At 38.5% G+C, this 17,651-nt stretch overlaps 1 protein-coding gene across 2 annotated transcripts; it reads right to left on the reverse strand.

Moving 5' to 3' along the window:
• Positions 1–1,370: 1,370 nt before the first annotated feature.
• VNN1 (vanin 1) lies at positions 1,371–15,657 on the reverse strand. Of its 2 annotated transcripts, XM_059082903.2 has the most exons (8): positions 15,425–15,657; positions 13,812–13,942; positions 12,101–12,293; positions 11,120–11,411; positions 10,324–10,685; positions 4,139–4,309; positions 3,029–3,135; positions 1,371–2,916 (listed from the first exon to the last, which is right to left on the reverse strand). In XM_059082903.2, the coding sequence occupies exons 1-8, from the start codon at positions 15,635–15,637 to the stop codon at positions 2,826–2,828; spliced, it is 1,560 nt and encodes a 519-aa protein (XP_058938886.1). In that variant the 5' UTR covers positions 15,638–15,657; the 3' UTR covers positions 1,371–2,825. The 2 variants fall into 2 exon arrangements, with proteins under 2 accessions (XP_058938886.1, XP_066866904.1); XM_067010803.1 differs by having other exon boundaries at positions 1,371–3,135.
• Positions 15,658–17,651: the final 1,994 nt, after the last annotated feature.

Here is a 17,651-nt window from a genome sequence, read left to right on the forward strand (position 1 = left end):
ATGACTTTCTGGTTTCCTAACTCCAGAAGATCTCCAATAAGATAGTGGCTTCACTATCATTTCATCAGCAATGCTTCTCTAAGAATATCTAGTGGAATCTTGGGGAGCCAGGCTAGCTGGATATTGTTACTAGGTAAACATTTTGTTCAAGGTTCAATTAATGGTAGAAAATCAAGGTGGAGGGAGAGTGTTGGAATATGTATAAGTTTTCTAGGGCTGCCATAATAAAGTACCACAGACAGGCTTAAACAACAGAAATTTATTTTATCATTCTGGAGGCTAGAAGTGTCAGCATGACTGATTTCTTCTGAGGGCCTCTCTACTTGGCTTGTAGAGAGCCATCTTCCTTTGTGTCTTCACATGGTCTCCCCTCTGTGCATGTCTGTGTCCTAATCTGCTTTTCTTATAAGAACACCAGTCATATTGGATTAGGGCCCACCCTAATGACCTCATTTTACTTCTTTAAAACCCTGTCTCCAAATACAGTCACATTCTCAGGTATGGAGTTAGGACTTCAATGTATGAATTTCCGGGGCGCATAATTCAGCTCATAAGAAAACTGAAATGTATTGTTTAGGAAAATAACTAACATATTACATAAATAGAATTGTTGGGATTCTTAAGAAGAACAGAGTAAAAGATACGTGTTATAATAAAAGTGGTAATGAATTCAGACTTATTGTAGGTGATAAGGCTCAGAAATTGTATAAGAAATAAGAGCAGAAGAGTTAATCATGGAGAATCTCTCCATGGAGACTGGAGGTGAGGATCATTGGGGGCATCTTGGAATGGGCTGCCACAGTGAGAGTGTGTGTGTGTGTGTGTGTGTGTGTGTGTGTGTGTTACATCATCATGAAGATGATAACCTAAATTATATCATTAAATAAGGAAGGGTCAAAAGTTTCTCTCTGGACCATTTACATTCATCACGGTAAAAATAGATTTTTTTTAAAGTATATTTGAGCATTGATCTTTCTTAGAATTGGGTTATTTGTATCAAATGAGCATCACAAATATTTTATGCAGAAGAAAGAAAAATTACAGTTAGAAAAACACATCAAAACTATGATTAAACACATATATGCATTAAAGAAATCCAGAGTGAAAAAGTAATCAGAGCTGGGTATGGATGTAGTAAATAACATTTTTTAAAGTGAATTCACTGCTGCAATGTTAAATTTTAAGAAAAATCGTTCTCAGACAAGTAAGCAAAGTTGTCACAGAGAAAAATATCAGATAGTATATTAATATAAGTAGTTCTTAGTTGATCTCCAGGAAAAATTTGAAAATAAAAACTAACAATTTCTTTCAAAAATTTTAGAACATACCAATGCAACAAAAGACTATGATGTGGTATCTTATAATGATTAGATATTAATCATGTTTATAAAAATTATATTCACTTGTTTGGGGTATTAGCCTAATAGGCATATTTGGTCATAAATTATTATTATTATTATTTTTTTCCCCTTGCGGTACGCAGGCCTCTCACTGCTGTGGCCTCTCCCCTTGTGGGGCACAGGCTCCAGACACGCAGGCCCAGTGGCCATGGCTCACGGGCCCAGCCACTCTGCGGCATGTGGGATACTCCCAGACCGGGGCACGAACCCGTGTCCCCTGCATCGGCAGGTGGACTCTCAACCACCGCGCCACCAGGGAAGCCCTGGTCATAAATTATTAAAGGTAATCCTTTTGTGGTGTTAATATAACAGAAAGCAAATTGAAATATTTTATTTCTCCTTGGGTGGAAGAATTACAAGAAAGACACTCAAGGACTATTTGCCTATTGATTTGTATTAAAGGTTTTCAATACTATAATCCATTGTTATTTAATACTTTAGAGCAGGGGACAGCAATGTTTTTCTGTAAATGTAGTAAATATTTTCACCCTTTTTAACCATGTGGTATCTATCACATCTACTCCGTTCCACAACTGTAGCATGAAAACAACCATCAAAAATACTAAACAAATAAACACGATTGTGTTCAATAAAACTTTAGGTATGGAGATTGAATTTTGAATTTCAAATAATTTTCATGTGTCACAAAATGTCTTCTTTTTATTTTCTTTTTCAAAACTTTATAAACATAAAAACCTTTCTTAGCTCATGCAAAAACAGAATAACAGGACAGATTTGATAAATGTCTATTTTAGAGCCACCCTATTAGCTTGCTAATAGGTTGACAAGATAGGCAAAGCACTAAATAGGCAGGAAATCACCACTGAAAAGCACATAAAAAACATTAAGGCTCTACAGCAGATTCCTAGACGTAAGCCCAGCTGCCTTCTGGGATACCTTAGTGCTAGATTTCAAGCCACACCCAACTGGCTGATGTTGAGTTCATTGATTTTCTAACTGAAATATGCAGAGAGGCTGAACTGTTGGAAAATATATGCACTTTGTACAATCAGAGGTGATATAATTTCAGCAATAAATACATCACAGTTGGTTTTTCTGTGATAGTCCTATATCATTGTAATAGCTAACATATATATAGAGAGAGTGCTTTCCATGAGCTGGGAACTTGTCTAAGCACTTTAACTGCAGTAACTTATTTAATTCTCACCAAAAAAAACCTAACAGGTGGGTATAATTGTTGTTCTCATTTTACAGATTTTACCTTTCAAAATTCTTTCACTATTTATCTGGCTTATATTGTTACGCTTGTGTGTGTATGTGTGTATTTGTCTAAACAAAAGAAAAAGTGTATTAGTAATTCACTGATATGATAGACCATGACCACTATTATCAAAATCCCAGACCCATTCTTCTTTTCACATCCATTTAAATGATCTGAAGTAAAAGAGAGAAAATGTAAATATTCTACCAACTTAATGAGTACACAATAGGTCTGGCAACTATGTGCATTACTCTCAGTGCCTGTGCCATGAGGTCTGAGAAAGCACTTGGTGCACTATCCTTCTTCTTCTTCTTCTTCTTTTTTTTTTAACACCTTTATTGGAGTATAACTGCTTTACAATCATGAGTTAGTTTCTGCTTTACAACAAAGTGAATCAGTTATACACATACATATGTTCCCATTATCCTTCTTATATAACCTTCCAAACAGAGTTACTGTCAAGATAGGTCCAGATAGTGGCTTCTGGCTGCACAAGCGTCCGTCACTTGACACCTATTTAAAACACAGGGAAGTTGACTGAGAATAACTTTCAGTTATACAACCTCACAACGTACTCTTAAAATTCAGTACAACTGGATGAAGAAACAGTAAAACTAATGGCCAGATTCTATTCCATCTGAAGTACGTGAAATGGTACACAGTATAGGAAAAATTGGAGCTATGGAATTAGTACTGATTCATTTATTATTGAAATGCCCATAATCTATATCTTATAATTTACTCTGAGAGAGCATCTGATGAGCTAATAAACATAAAACAATGGATTTGAGAAGAAATAAGAGAGAAATCTTGTTCTCTCCGACAAGAAAAAGACTCCTCCAAAGGGTCAGGCGGGCTCGACTAAGGGGGTTTTGGGCTGAGCCTCTATCTTCCTTGACACTCACTCACCACAGCCTCCCTACATGCCCATTGTTCCCTACTCCCCACAGCAACTGTTTGGACGAGGAGAGGGGAGTGAGAGTGGAACCTGCAGGAAAAGTCAGTAGGAGAATGTGGCTGGACAGAGCACTTGTGCAGTAATAAATTATTTCTTGCATATTAACAACAACAACAACAAAGATTTGGCTTTCTTGCCAATTCAGCGACTGTCCAATTCTCTCTCAGCTTTTCCTTCTTTCCTTTTCTCCGACGGTCACACGGTGCCCTAGGCCATCCCTCCCCAGTGATACAAAGAGGCTTCCTCTGGTGAGACTGGTCCTGAAACTCTTCTTGAGTCGCCTTTCTACTTGACAGACCTTAAACACCCCAGCCCACTCCCTGAAGTCCCCACAATGAGATATAGTTCTTTATTCTCAAGGACATGCTCATTTTTCTCTAAGGGAATTTTAGACAAGAGATCCCATGTCCTCAGTGTCCTTGGTGAGCCCTAAGGACAATTTTACCTTTTCCAAATGAAGATTTTCATGATATCTGTAAGCACTTGGGCAGGTTTTCGACTCAAAAGATGCCTCCTCTTACATAAAATGAATTGGTAATATTAAGCAAAAAATCGTACCTGGAACTCTCCAGGTGCAAGTTGAATTTCACTCAGCAGCACCTCAGGGAAGACATACTGGGTTTCAAAAGTGCCACTGAGGGAGAACATTTCAAACCTGGTGGAAGCCGTTTCAACTGAATCACCACAAGTGTGTAAGTCCGTTGTTTTACACTTCAACAGAGTACAAATCTAGGAACATAAAAACAAAACAGTAAGTCTTACAAAAGCCAGTTGAAACATTCTCTTGACCTTGAAAAAAGTGCCTATGCCCCTTTGTTTATAATGTTTGTTATAGTAATACTTCCTCATTAGATTAATCTGGTTTGTTGCTGAATACTATTGCAACTAGTAATAAAAATAAAGGAATTCAGACCCTAGTGCTTTCTGCAATTTAACTGTAAACAAATTAAACCACGTAAAGAAATAATCAGATCCTTGGTCTACAGTCATGAACAATTATACCCTAATTGTTTTCAAGTTAGCCATGTTTTTAATAATCAAAAGTGTTTGATTATTTTTAAAACGTTTAGACACTAGTTTAATTTCTACCTTAGTGCCTATTTCTAACAATGAAAGAACTTTAAATTTGTACTGAGTCCTAGAGTTGATCTAGAGACAATTCTTGTGATCTGGAAAAGTCACATACCTTATACCTGAGCAGGATAATGATAACAGCTCTCATTATCCAACGGAGTTATACTATACTGTACTACACTACATAGCTATTTGCATGTAAATTTAAGTGTATGAATCACCTCACCATGCATATGCAAAGTCCCCAAAAGGAAGATCCATCTTCATGTAACTCCATCTGTACTGCATCTTCAAAGCTTTACTCCAAGCCACCTTTATTTCTTGCCTGACTAAAGCAATAGCCCCTAACTGGTCTCCCTGCTTCCACTTTTGAAGTTGGAGAGCAAGCGTTGTAGGGCAAGTGTGTCAAGATGGGATACAAATAACTTTCAGATAAAGGTAGAATGAACACATGCTTCAATTTTGTTCCTCTGTAATCCTACTAAAACCAACTTTATTATTATTATTACTTTTGGAAGATCTAAACCCACAAGGTTAGGAGAACAGGAGGATAGATTATGGCACAAGTTTAGAAGTTGGGGTGTTGATGAAAAAATGGTAACTGAGGAAGCAACCCAAGTGCCCATCAACAGACTATTGGATTAAGAAGATGAGGTACAGGGCTTCCCTGGTGGCACAGTGGTTGAGAATATGCCTGCCAATGCAGGGGACATGGGTTCGAGCCCTGGTCTGGGAAGATCCCACATGCCGTGGAGCAATTAGGCCCATGAGCCACAACTACTGAGCCTGCACGTCTGGAGCCTGTGCTCTGCAACAAGAGAGGTCGCGATAGTGAGAGGCCCGTGCACCGCGATGAAGAGTGGTCCCTGCTTGCCCCAACTAGAGAAAGCCCTCCCACAGAAATGAAGACCCAACACAGCCAAAAATAAATAAATAAAATAATTAAAATTAATTTTTAAAAAAGATGAGGTACATATATACAATGGAATATTACTAAGTCATAAAAAAGAATGAAATATTACAATTTGCAGCAATGTGGATGGACCTAGAGAATATTATAGGAAGTGAAATAAGTCAGACAGAGAATGTGGAATCTAAAAAATGATACAAATGAATGTGTTAAAAAAAACTGAAACAGACTCAGATATAGAAAACAAACTTGTGGTTACCAAAGGGAAGAGGAAGGTGCGAGGGACAAATTAAGGGTATGGGATTAACAGATACACATTACTATACATAAAATAGATAAGCAGCAAAAGTATACTGTATAGCACAGGGAATTATACCTATTCTCTTATAACAACCTATAATGGAATATAATCTGCAAAAATACTGAATCACTACGTTGTACACCTGAAACTAACACTATATTATAAATCAACTAAAGTTCAATTTAAAAAATAGCAACTGATTTAACAGACCTAAGAAAGCCAAATTCTGAACTAACTGTGGGGAAAGCTAAGAATCAACCTATGTAAACTTTTGAGAATGCTCAAAAGTTTCCATCCCTGGTAGCACTAGGTACCTCAGGAGCTGGGAGTAAATTGGGGTGCTTGAAGAAAGGAAAATTTGTGGGAAGTTGTTAAGAATGCCTCAATACTGAGTCCCTACCAATGGGTGGGCAACTACCCTTTCCCTGTTCCAGTAAAAAATGGAATACTTATTTCCAGAAGCGGTAAAGCAGACGATGTTTAGATGGAGGTTTTGAAAGACATATTTGAAGGGGATTCCTTGAATGAATCTAACTGAATGGTAAAACCATCTCCCTCCACCCTGCAAGGTCATTTCCCTCACTTGACTCTCTATATGCTGTCAAAAAAGGCATTTATCCTTCAGGAATAGGGTAGCCAGATAAATTACAGGACAGGAGTCCCAGTTAAATCTGAAGTTCAGATAAACTAAAAAAACTAGTTTTTAGTATAAATATGTCCCAACTATTGCATGGACATACTTATTTTTTTTTTAATTTGCTGTTTATCTGAACTTTGAATTTACCTGGGCATCCTGTGTTTTTATTTGTGAAATTATTCAGGGGCTTCCCTGGTGGCAGTGGTTGAGAGTCCACCTGCCGATGCAGGGGACACGGGTTCGTGCCCCGGTCCGGGAAGATCCCACATGCTGCGGAGCGGCTGGGCCCGTGAGCCATGGCCGCTGAGCCTGTGCGTCCGGAGCCTGTGCTCCGCAATTGGAGAGGCCACAACAGTGAGAGGCCCGCGTACCGCCAAAAAAAAAAAAAAAAAAAGAAAAAAAATTATTCAGGAAGGGAAATAGAAGAATTTTGAAACCTGGAAAACCTAATCATCCCAAAGGGAAGTCTCTACAGACACTTACCTCAGGGATTCCCCTAATCAAAAGCCCAGCTAGATCATCCCTCTGTGAAGCTTAAAATTGGCAAGTATCACCCACATGCTCAGAACTTTTAGTCAGTTTTGGTAACCCTAAAAAGTCACCATATCCATGAAGAAAGCTTCTAAATTTAGAATTTTAAGTTCAAAAACCTGTCTGGCACCAGTGGCTTAGCTAGGGGATCAATGTCCAGCAATAATAAAAGAGGACTTCTTTTCACTTGACAGCACTAACCAACCTCCCAACACCAAGAAGAGACCTACCGCGGATCCCTTCAAGTGGAGCCAAGACACTGGGGCAGGCAGAGAAGCAGACAAGACTGAGAGGGAAGGATGGAAAAGAGGGAGGAAGAGCTGAGACACTGCTATATTGTCTTATAACCAGCTTTTTAAACTTAAAAATAGATCACAAAATAATAAAAAAATCACAAGTTTTTAATTTTAAAAATATGGCAATATAATACCATATATATATATACCACATATATAATGCAATATATGTCAATATGCTGCATAATATATGATAATATTTATATGGCAATAAATATTCTTCTACAACATAATTTTTAAAATGAATTTCCAATCATTAGATGTTTTCTACCTGTGTTTTTTTATACCATTTTTTTCCCCTTTCTTCTAGCACCTCAGAGCACTGGTAAGGAATATTGATTCCGCCTATATTTTCATCGTTTCCTTTCTTGTTGCTCTTTCCCTTAGGCCTATAAAGATAATCATGTTTCTCTCATCTATTAGTAGAACAAAAAACAAAAAAAGCATGGGCCTCTCTGCCTAGCTTCTACCTTGTTTCCTTTCTTCCTGTATCAGACAAGATTTTTGCAGAAGAAATATTCACTCGCTCTTTCAATATCTCACTTCCCTTTGACTTTTCAACTCACTGTAATCTATCTTTCACTCTATCATTATGAGCCCAGGAGATTTCACCAGAATTATACTCATTCATTCAATAATGGTAAACATATTGCACAAATACACTTCACAATTTCCTTCTTCTGAGAGTCTCTGCTTCCTTTCCTTCCATGAGAGTTCTCTTTAAGTTCTCCTTTATTTCTCAAACATATTTTCATGTTCCTATTCTTCTGTTTATTTCCTGCCCAATCACAGGAGTTTCAAAAGCTTCCACCTTTAGCTCACTGTTCTTCACTGTTTTAGTCAGCTTTTGCAATTCACTCTTGTGGGTTTACCACCACCTTTCTCCTGCTGGTTCTCAAAACAATATTTCTAAATCTCGTACCTCCCTAAAGTATCAGACCCATATATTCAATAGCCTATTGGATGGCTCCAACTGAATGTCCCTAAAGTAATTAAAAACCAGCACATCCAAAGCTGAATTGAACATCTTCCCCACTCCCATCCAATTTGCTCCTCCTCTTGAATCCTGATCTGTCAAAGCATCACATTTCATCCAGCCACTCTTGCCAGAAACCTGGCACATTCTAGACTCTTCATTCTGCTTTCCTGTTCCATGCTAAATTAGCTACTAAGTTTAGTTTTCTAAATACTTCTTGACTCCATACGCTGCTTTTACTCCTACGAACATAATCTTGGTTCAGGTCTTAAGAGGACTATTTAAATAATCTAATTGGTCATTTTGTCCTATGTTCCACGATCCGTAGTACAACCAAAACAATCTACTCAAAAACAGATGTGATCACATCATTCCCCTGCTGAACACCTTCCAACAGAAACCCATCACTGATGGAATGAAGTCCACATCTTAGGAATGAGAGGTAAGATCCTGCAGGATGTAATCCTGCCTCTGCGCTCATCTTCCACCCATCCTTGCTTCTTATGCTACATTTTAGTGACAGTCAGCTGCTTGCTTGTCCTTGCATACCCTACTTTTTGACATATCCACCCCCCTGCTCAGGCTCTTAACCCCACCTAGAATTCCCTCCCACTTTTCTTCACCTGGATAAAATAGCATAAGTTCAAGCAGCATGTCTTCAGAAACTTCCCTGGATCCCCAAATTAGGCCAAGTGCAGTTCCTTAGTATTTCTACAGCAAAATATGCCTTTGTTCTATCACATGCCAACCTGTACTGATATTATGTTCATCTGTCTTTCTCCCCTACTAAATTCCTCAAGAGGAGGCTCCATACTTAATTCATCTTCATCACATTAGCACCAAATATATGCCTGCTATGTATTTGGCACTCGATAAATGTTTGCCAAAATGAACAAGTTTTGGTAGAGGTGCTTATCATACAGCAAACAAAATGCTACACAGTGGGCATGGTTCCAGCACTCAAAAGGCTTTCAGTCTCAAACAAGTATGTACATTATTTGACATGATATGTCTTTGGAAAAGTTAAGCATAGGATATTTGGGAGTATATAGAGGAGTTACCTAACCCAGCTGGGGAGTGGGAGTGTCAGAGAAGCCATCTTGGTGATGATAACACCTGTAAAGCACTATGAGTGTTGAGTAGCTGGGGGCCATCAAAGATTAAAAAGCAAACAAATGAAAAAAAAACTGTTCAAACATCCGGAAGTTCTACAGATGCTGACACACTGTAGATGGGAAATGTCTCAATATGATAGAAGCCCAGGGTACATGGGGTTAGAAGTGAGAGATGAGGACAGAGAGTAGGAAAAAGCACATGTTAAGACTTCCTAAGTCCTTTATGTTAAGGAATTTGATTTGCCAATTAGAAAAAACTATCGATGGGAAGCCCTCTTAGGAGGATACTGCAATAATCTGGGTGAGATAGGATGGGGGGCAGATCAAGGAAAAGAAAAGCAGAATGAGAGAAACATGGAAGCAGCTTGTTCTTAAGGGTTCCATCTCAACTGGCTAAAATAGCTCCCCCTTTATGTTGAGGGCTGTGAGATGTCTGAATCTTCGCAGCTATTCGACTGTACATCACAGAGGTCATCTCTATATGTCTCCGGGACATACTCAGTCTGAAGCTTCTTATAAAACAAGATAGGCATTAGTGACCGTAAATGGGAAATGCCTTAATAAGTTCAGGCAAGAAATATTAGATGTTAATTATTCATTAAAATTATCTGTAATTTGATTAATATATCATTTTAAACACCGGGACTGCAAGTAAATGTTCTGCCTCTTCCCAACCACTTTAAAATTGGACTGACATCTAAGATTGCAAGTTTTAGCAAGTAAAAATTCAGGATACCCAATAAATTGGAATTTCAAATAAACAACCAATTTTCAGTATACACATGTCCCCCAAAGTGGGACATACTTATAATAAAAGTAATTCATTGTTTATCTGAAATTCAAATTTAACTGGGTGTCCTCTGTTTTATCCAGTAATTGCCCTGCCACCAAAACAATCATTACCTGTAAATAATAGGTCCCTTCCACAGTATGTAGTCCATCAAATGCCCCTAGTACATAAACTTCATCTGATCTCTTCTCAAACATCTTGTAACTTAGATGACAGCAGAGATCTTTCTGACAAACTGTGTAATTTCCTGTGACTTCTTTGAGCTCCAAGAAGGTGAACTCGTCAAAAAAGATGATGCCCTTAAATTCCTGGTTTCCCATTGAGGGGGCTTCTATACCACTGGCATAAGAAGTCCAATTCACTACTGCTGGGGAATGTGGGTGGGAGGCCAGTTGTGAGAGGAGGAGTTTTCCCTCCTCTGTCTTCATATCATAATGAAATGCTCTTGGAGAATCAGGTGCGTAGATGCCACTTCCTGGAAATTGGAAATGACATTTAAAACAGTAAAGCAAAAAGGGGTTGCATAGTTGTTATTGTTATTCTAAACTCATATTAACATTTTACTTTCTCTAAGCTATATATCTCATTAATTTCAGTAAAATATGTTGATAAGGACAGATAGGTGAGATGAAATCCAATGGAGTATGTCACCAAGAAGCCAAGAAGAGAGAGTTTCATGTAAGAAGTAGTGAATTTTGAAAAAAACAAAGAGTGTACATTCAAGTTGAATAAAACTAAAGCAATTTATGAAACAATTTAGGCTGAGATTGATTCTACAGCATGTCACCAGCTAGATGTGCAACCATTAAGAGTTGGAAAACATTGTATTAAGGAGTACATGTTAGCTAGAAAGAACATGATATTTTTTCCTTTTTTGATTACATCAAAATCTTAAAGATGACATGTTACCTGTCATTTTCTTTGAGGGGTAATGTAGATTGGATGCAAGGAAGTTGACTCCCATGCCCATAGCCCAAGCTGAGTGGAATTCAATAGCTGACAAATGCGGCAAAACATTCATCCAAGCTGTCGGGAAGAGTATGGTGTCCACGTGGAAATCTTTCACCAGAGTCACGGCAGGATCATGGAAGAGAATATCAAAGCACGTGAAAATGCCAAACTTTCCAAAGGTGGTGTTGAAAGTCACGACCTCAGGTTCTTTGGGTGCATTGAACTGATCTTCACCCAAGAAAAGATTTTGCTGCAATAAACAGAAGATGATGGGGGGAAATCTCTTTTAAGAAATTGGCTCGGATATCACTGCATCTAAAAAAGTTCAAGCTCACATCTATTAAACAGTGCCAATCTCATCTACCACCACTGTCTTTGCAGGGAAAGAGCATTAGAAAATCAAAGATCATTATGCTGATAGGATTGCTATGCCTTTGGGTTCATTTCCACATTTGATAGATCTGTAGAAGGGAATCCTTATCTATTAAGACCTTCTCGAATATTAGAGACATAGGAGTGAAACAGATAACTTCTATTTGCCAAGAACACATAACAATTTTCTGTGGACAAAGAACTTTCTTTCCTCCTTTCTCTTTAAAACCAAGTCTATCTGGTAAGGAGTTTTTCATTTTAGCCTTGACCCTTTGCCAGGGCATGTTATTAAAAGGACAAAGTCTAAAAGGCAACATTTTATTTCAAAACAGGTAGCTTTTACTGATTATCACATACTCTTAATGACATGTTCCTGCGTTCTTAAACGTACAGGAAACCTCCCTTTTCTAGGACCTTACCACAAATAATCATTACTTTCTATGCTTTGTCTCTCCTCTGCTTTTAAAGTAAGCTTGTTATTATCAACAATGGTGATTTTTTTCCCTTCTTGTCCACTGTATTTTGGTAAGCAATTCAGTAGTTGAATTATTTGCAGATGAATTCTACCTTATGGTAGCGGGCCACCAGTTTCCCCTCAGAATCAAACACCACATCAGTGTTGTATTGGTAACGACCATCAGGGGGACAGTGAGGGTCACTGGTATTGCATGGCTTCTTGTCCCCAATATTTGCCACGATGTAGATGGAGTTGTCCTTGGCCAGACAGCTGAGCCTTTCTTGCACTGGGGTGCGGCCAAATCTGGTATGTGTTCATTGGAAGAGGGGAAAAAAAATCAAACTTAGTGTTTAATTAAATTCAGAATGATAGTTGCCTGAACGTATGTGATATTCACAAAAATAAATTCTAAATAGCATAGATAGAAGGGAAGGATTAAAACAAGAAGAGACTTCAGAGGAAGTCCATGCTTCTGGGAATTTGGTTCTAGGAAACTATTCTAGGATAAGACTCCAGGCCATGTATATTCTTATGGCATTTATCATCACCTATAATCATATATTCATTTATGTGCTCATCTTGTATGTCACATCTTATAGATATTCGGGGGCTAAGACACACATCTCCTCTTCACCAAACACATGCCTGAAAGAAAAGAGGTATTAAAAAATATTTTGAATGAAAGAAGAACATTTTGGAAGTAGGATGATTGTGGAAAGATCCAGTAATTACATGTTTCTGTATATATCCAAAAAGTTGAAAGCAGGGTCTCAAAGACATGTTTGTACACTCACGTTTATAGCAGCATTATTCACAATAGTTAAAAGGTAGAAGAAACCCAAATATCCATTGATGGATAAATGGACAAGCAAAATGTTGTACTATATCCATAAAATAGAGTATTATTCATACTCATTCAGAAACAAATGAAGTCAATTCAAAATGGAAGTCATAACAGTGCTTGCCTTTTAGAATCTGAAGCTCTGGTATAAGACATGGTTAAATAAGAAAACATTATGATGTAATGAAATATAAGGTAGTTGATTAAGATAAATAATATTGAACTTTGTCAAAATCAAGGTGTCTCTATAAGCAGATACAGTTGTTTGTGTGGTTTGGAGAGGAGTTCCAAAAGAGGAACTCCTACAATTTTAGCAATAATACATTTGGAAAGAAGTGAGTTATCTGACGTGATTCTCTAAAATGTTGTACACAGTTTGTGTTGTTTTGCTTATATTAAAAATAATAGTGCTACTTTTATCAGACTTCATATTTCTTATTTTAGACTTGATGTAAACCACTTACACAGTTCTGCTATATCACCTCCTAGGTTATCACCTTAAGCTTTAAGAATTTCATATATATTAACCTCATCCAGCTATCTTATTAATGTGAAAGGAAAAATTTTAATCTTAAACTGACATGTGACTCTGTTTCACTATTTTCTCACATAGTTTTAAAAGTACAGACCTACATAGGGAAACAATTTTCTGTTCACTGGCAAGGAGTCAGAAGAGGTGAGTTTGGATATGGTTCTTCCTCTAGCCAGCCACCCTGTGGCCCTAAGTTATGCTATCATCTCCAGATCATTTCCCCAGTGGAAATTCACATTTAATTTGATCATTTCTATGTTATGTTACAGCCCTGACTTTTGTGATATCATAATTCATGTTCATTTTCCTAATATACATATCTGTAGGAGATGAAAAATTTTAAAACTTAGAGTCAATAGTAAATCTTATACAGTGATCTTCTACAAAGTTTTCCCAGGTAAAGTAAGTTCATGTTCATGGTTAAATTTTGCACAATATGTTTCTTTACCTGTCGGGATTATTACAAGGGATCCAGTTCACTTGAGGGTCTGGGATATCCTCCAAGTATGGGTAGATAGATTCCCTGTTGAAGTTAAAGCCGTAAATACCATCTTCTGGAGTCACAATAATGTGTGCACCCTGTTAAAAATGGAGCTGAATCAAAATATTTCTCAAATAAGTAAACAGTCAAAAATGGGACCTGCAAGTGTACCTGAGTGGCTGAAGAACAAACATTCGGGGTTTTTCTTTCCACCTTATTCTTTTGCTTTCTATATTTTTATAATTTATTTTCTTTGCCCAACCACTTTCATTTTCGAATCCCACAGTAATCATTTCTATGTAACTTTTTCATCCTTTCATAGCTGTTAATATTTTTCCAGGCTATTCTCAGGCGCGCCACCAACTGTGGTTGTTAACTATAAACCTAACTCTTCCCTGGATAAACCCTCTCCCTGACCTTTGGCCAATTATTTTGCCTGAGTGTGTCAGGATTGATTTATCACTCTCTCCTCCGCCCAGCCTTTCTTGCCTCATACCCTGCAAATGTGAATCCTGCTTCTCAGAAGGGAGCTCTGACACAGTTAACTGAAGGGTGCCAGGCCTAGAGGTACAATGTGAGCTCACCTGGGCGCCTTCAGTAGGAGGGCCATCCAGGAAGCTGCTGTGTGGCCTTTAAGGAAATAGTTGGACTAAGGTGAAAAAGAACCTCAGAATTCTTAATAACCTTTTAATTAATTAATTTATTTATTTGGTTGCCCTGGGTCTTAGTTGCGGCAGGCAGGCTCCTTAGTTGCAGCTCACCGGCTCCTTAGTTGTGGCATTCGAACTCTTAGTTGCGGCATGCATGTGGGATCTAGTTCCCTGAGCAGGGATGGAACCCAGGCCCCTTGCATTGGGAGCTCGGAGTCTTAACCACTGCACTACCAGGGAAGTCCCCTTAATAACCTTTTTAAATCTGTGCATGTAGAAGAATGTATGTTGATAGATATATGTCATATGTATATATCCATGACTTTCATCAGACTTTATATATCCCTTGTTTACCTGATCTACAAATAGCTTATTTCAACTATATTCATCCAAACCACACACTTAAACTTAACCCTTCATTCAACTCAAGGACTTACTATGCATTAACATATGTACTTTTGTCTTGTAATTAGAATGAAGTATGAAGTATATAATACACAATGCAATTTACGTTTAATTGTCTGGGTGATATGAACTAACCTAAAATCCTACAAACTCTTAAGAGCACAAAAGTACACCAAGGCCACAAACACTCTAAGAATAGCAACTGATCCCTCACCATCTGTCCTTCACCCTCCATCTGTAGCAGAAAAGAGCAACAAAATTGTTGAATTTACAGCAAGTTCCTCAAAAGTTTGTTGCCACTTAATAACCAGCCGTTCTTTTCAAAACGTTGCTCTCACTACAAGGGAAGCATGTAATAGTGTCTTTGCTCTAATCACTAGGAGCAGGGAGGACTCTGTAAAAGAAGGTCTTGGCTACCCTGACACATATGTCATTCTAAAATGTAATTGACCTTGACAGTGATTCTGTCTCCTAAGACCACACCCTTTTCTCTACGTAGAAGCCAGCACTCTTGAGAAATGGTACCTGCTTTGATGCTGATGTGATTGCTGCCTCCAAAAGATCCAGATTTTGGTTCATTAATAGCAAGGCCTCTTCGTGGGACACTGGTGTCAGGGTGGCATTAGGCAATATCACGGCATGCTCATAAACAGCTGCAGTAAACGTATCCAGAGAGCTGGCTTTTAAGACACAGAAAAAGAAAATTGCCACATAATCCAGCAACTGAGACATAGTCATGCTGAAGTCCAACGATTGCTGAAAAGCAGAGCAAGCCCTGATATTTATAGGGAGAAAACACAAGAAATCACGTGGTTCCCAGAACGTAGTACTTTAGAAATAAATTACAAAAGCTAAGTTTAAGAAAGCCTTGTGGTTTTACACCATAGATGTAGATGTAATCAGATTCCATATAACAAATGACCTTCTTTTTGCAAGAGTTTTTGAGGATCAAATAAGGAAATGCATATGTGTTTTCCTTCTCTAGGGTTGTCATAACAAAGTACCACACACTGGCTGGCTTAAACAACAGAAATGTATTCTCTGTCATTTCTGGAGGCTAGAAGTTTCAGAGGAAGGGAGTCAGCAGAATTGGTTCCTCCTGTGGGCTGTGAGGGAAAGATGTGTTCACGCCTCTTTCCCAGTGTTTTGCTGGCTTCTCCCTGTGTGTCTTCACCCGGTATTCTCCCTGTGTGCATACCTGAGTCCCAATTTCCTCTCTTTACAAGGACACGTGTTAATGGATTTAGAGCCCACCCTACTCCAGTAAGACGTCATCTTAACGAATTACATCTGAAATGACATTATTTCCAAATGAGGTCACTTTCTGGGGTACGGGGGTTAGGACTTAAACGCATGGATTTTTGGAATTCATACATTTGAGAACTTCAGCACCTAGTAGTCTATATAAATAATTTGAAAAATAAATAACTTTTCAATTTTGAAATTATTATTAATATCATCATGCGAATAGTTGAGCTTCATACTTTGTTCACTTTAGCTTGCACAAAATGGCAAAGAGTCAGAACAAAGGGGAATATAAAAGGGCTATTCATTGTCCATTCCTATGTAACAGATCACCCTCCAAAAGTAGTGGCTTCTAACAGCAAGTATGTATGATCTCACATTTTCTGTGGGTCAGGAATTCTGGGGCAGCTTGGCTGGGTTCCTCTGGCCCAGCGTCTCTTTCACAAGTCTGCAAAGGCTGCAGTTACCTCAAAACTTGACTGGGGAAAGATTCACTTCTCAGCTCCAGGCTCACACAGCTGATGGCAGGCGTTGGGTCCTCACTGGTTATGGCCCAATAAGTTCTTTGCCACAAAGGCCTCAGGCCACACTAAAAGAACACTCACATTATGGCATGTAGGTTCCCTCAAAGCCAGAGAGCAAGAGACCCCACCACCCAAGACAGAAGTCACAGTCTTTAGTATTGTCATCTGGGAAGTGACAGCCCAACATTTTTGTTGTATTGTATTCATTAAAAGCAAGTCAGGGGCTTCCCTGGTGGCGCAGTGGTTGAGAGTCCGCCTGCCGATGCAGGGGACGCGAGTTCGTGCCCCGGTCCGGGAGGATCCCACGTGCCGCAGAGCGGCTGGGCTCTGCGCGTCCGGAGCCTGTGCTCCGCGACGGGAGAGGCCACAACAGTGAGAGGCCCGCGTACAGCAAAAAAAAAAAAAAAAAAAAAAAAAGCAAGTCAGTACACTTGTTGGGAGGGGACTACACAAGGGCATGAAAGAGGCAGGGTTCATTGGGCACCATCTTAGAGGCTGCATACCATATGAGTCATAGAGAGGGGAGTGTAAAGAATGAGAGGGAGAATAAGAGAGAGATAGAGGGAGAGAGAAGAGAGGAAAATAATAGAAAATTTAAAAAGAGCTTATAGATTTTGGTATGGAATAAGTAGGCAAATTTTATTTTACTTGTGAATTAAGTATAACATGTTTTATATTTACAGAATTAGTGTTTACGATTGTTTTGTTTTTAGATTTCACTTTGGATGGTGTTTATATAGTTCAATTTGCAGATGGGTATGTATGATTTTTTTTTTTTTTTTTTTTACTTCAGTACTACAGTAAATTTATTCTGTGGCTGCCAAAACAAAGTAGCCAGGAGACTGTGTTTGCCCGGTCTTCCTAAGTCTATAGCAAATACCAGCTCCCTGCTTTCTGACCTCCTTTGGGCTTTCCCTTCCCAGGTGGGTGGGATACACATACTCCACAAGGATGTTGACCCAAAACAGACTACCAGATACTTC

Source organism: Kogia breviceps, chromosome 13, assembly GCF_026419965.1.
Source record: "Kogia breviceps isolate mKogBre1 chromosome 13, mKogBre1 haplotype 1, whole genome shotgun sequence".
NCBI classification, from domain to species: Eukaryota; Metazoa; Chordata; class Mammalia; order Artiodactyla; family Physeteridae; genus Kogia; species Kogia breviceps.

Bases quoted from the DNA above. Each gene is read 5' to 3' on its own strand.
- VNN1 (XM_059082903.2), bottom strand. From the start codon at position 15,637: ATGACTATGTCTCAGTTGCTGGATTATGTGGCAATTTTCTTTTTCTGT. The intron at 13,943-15,424 runs GTACCATTTCTC...CATTTTTAACAG, and splicing joins TCACATCAGCATCAAAGCAG to GGTGCACACATTATTGTGAC. The intron at 3,136-4,138 runs GTACGATTTTTT...TGTTTTAAATAG, and splicing joins TTGCACCTGGAGAGTTCCAG to GTGTCAAGTGACGGACGCTT.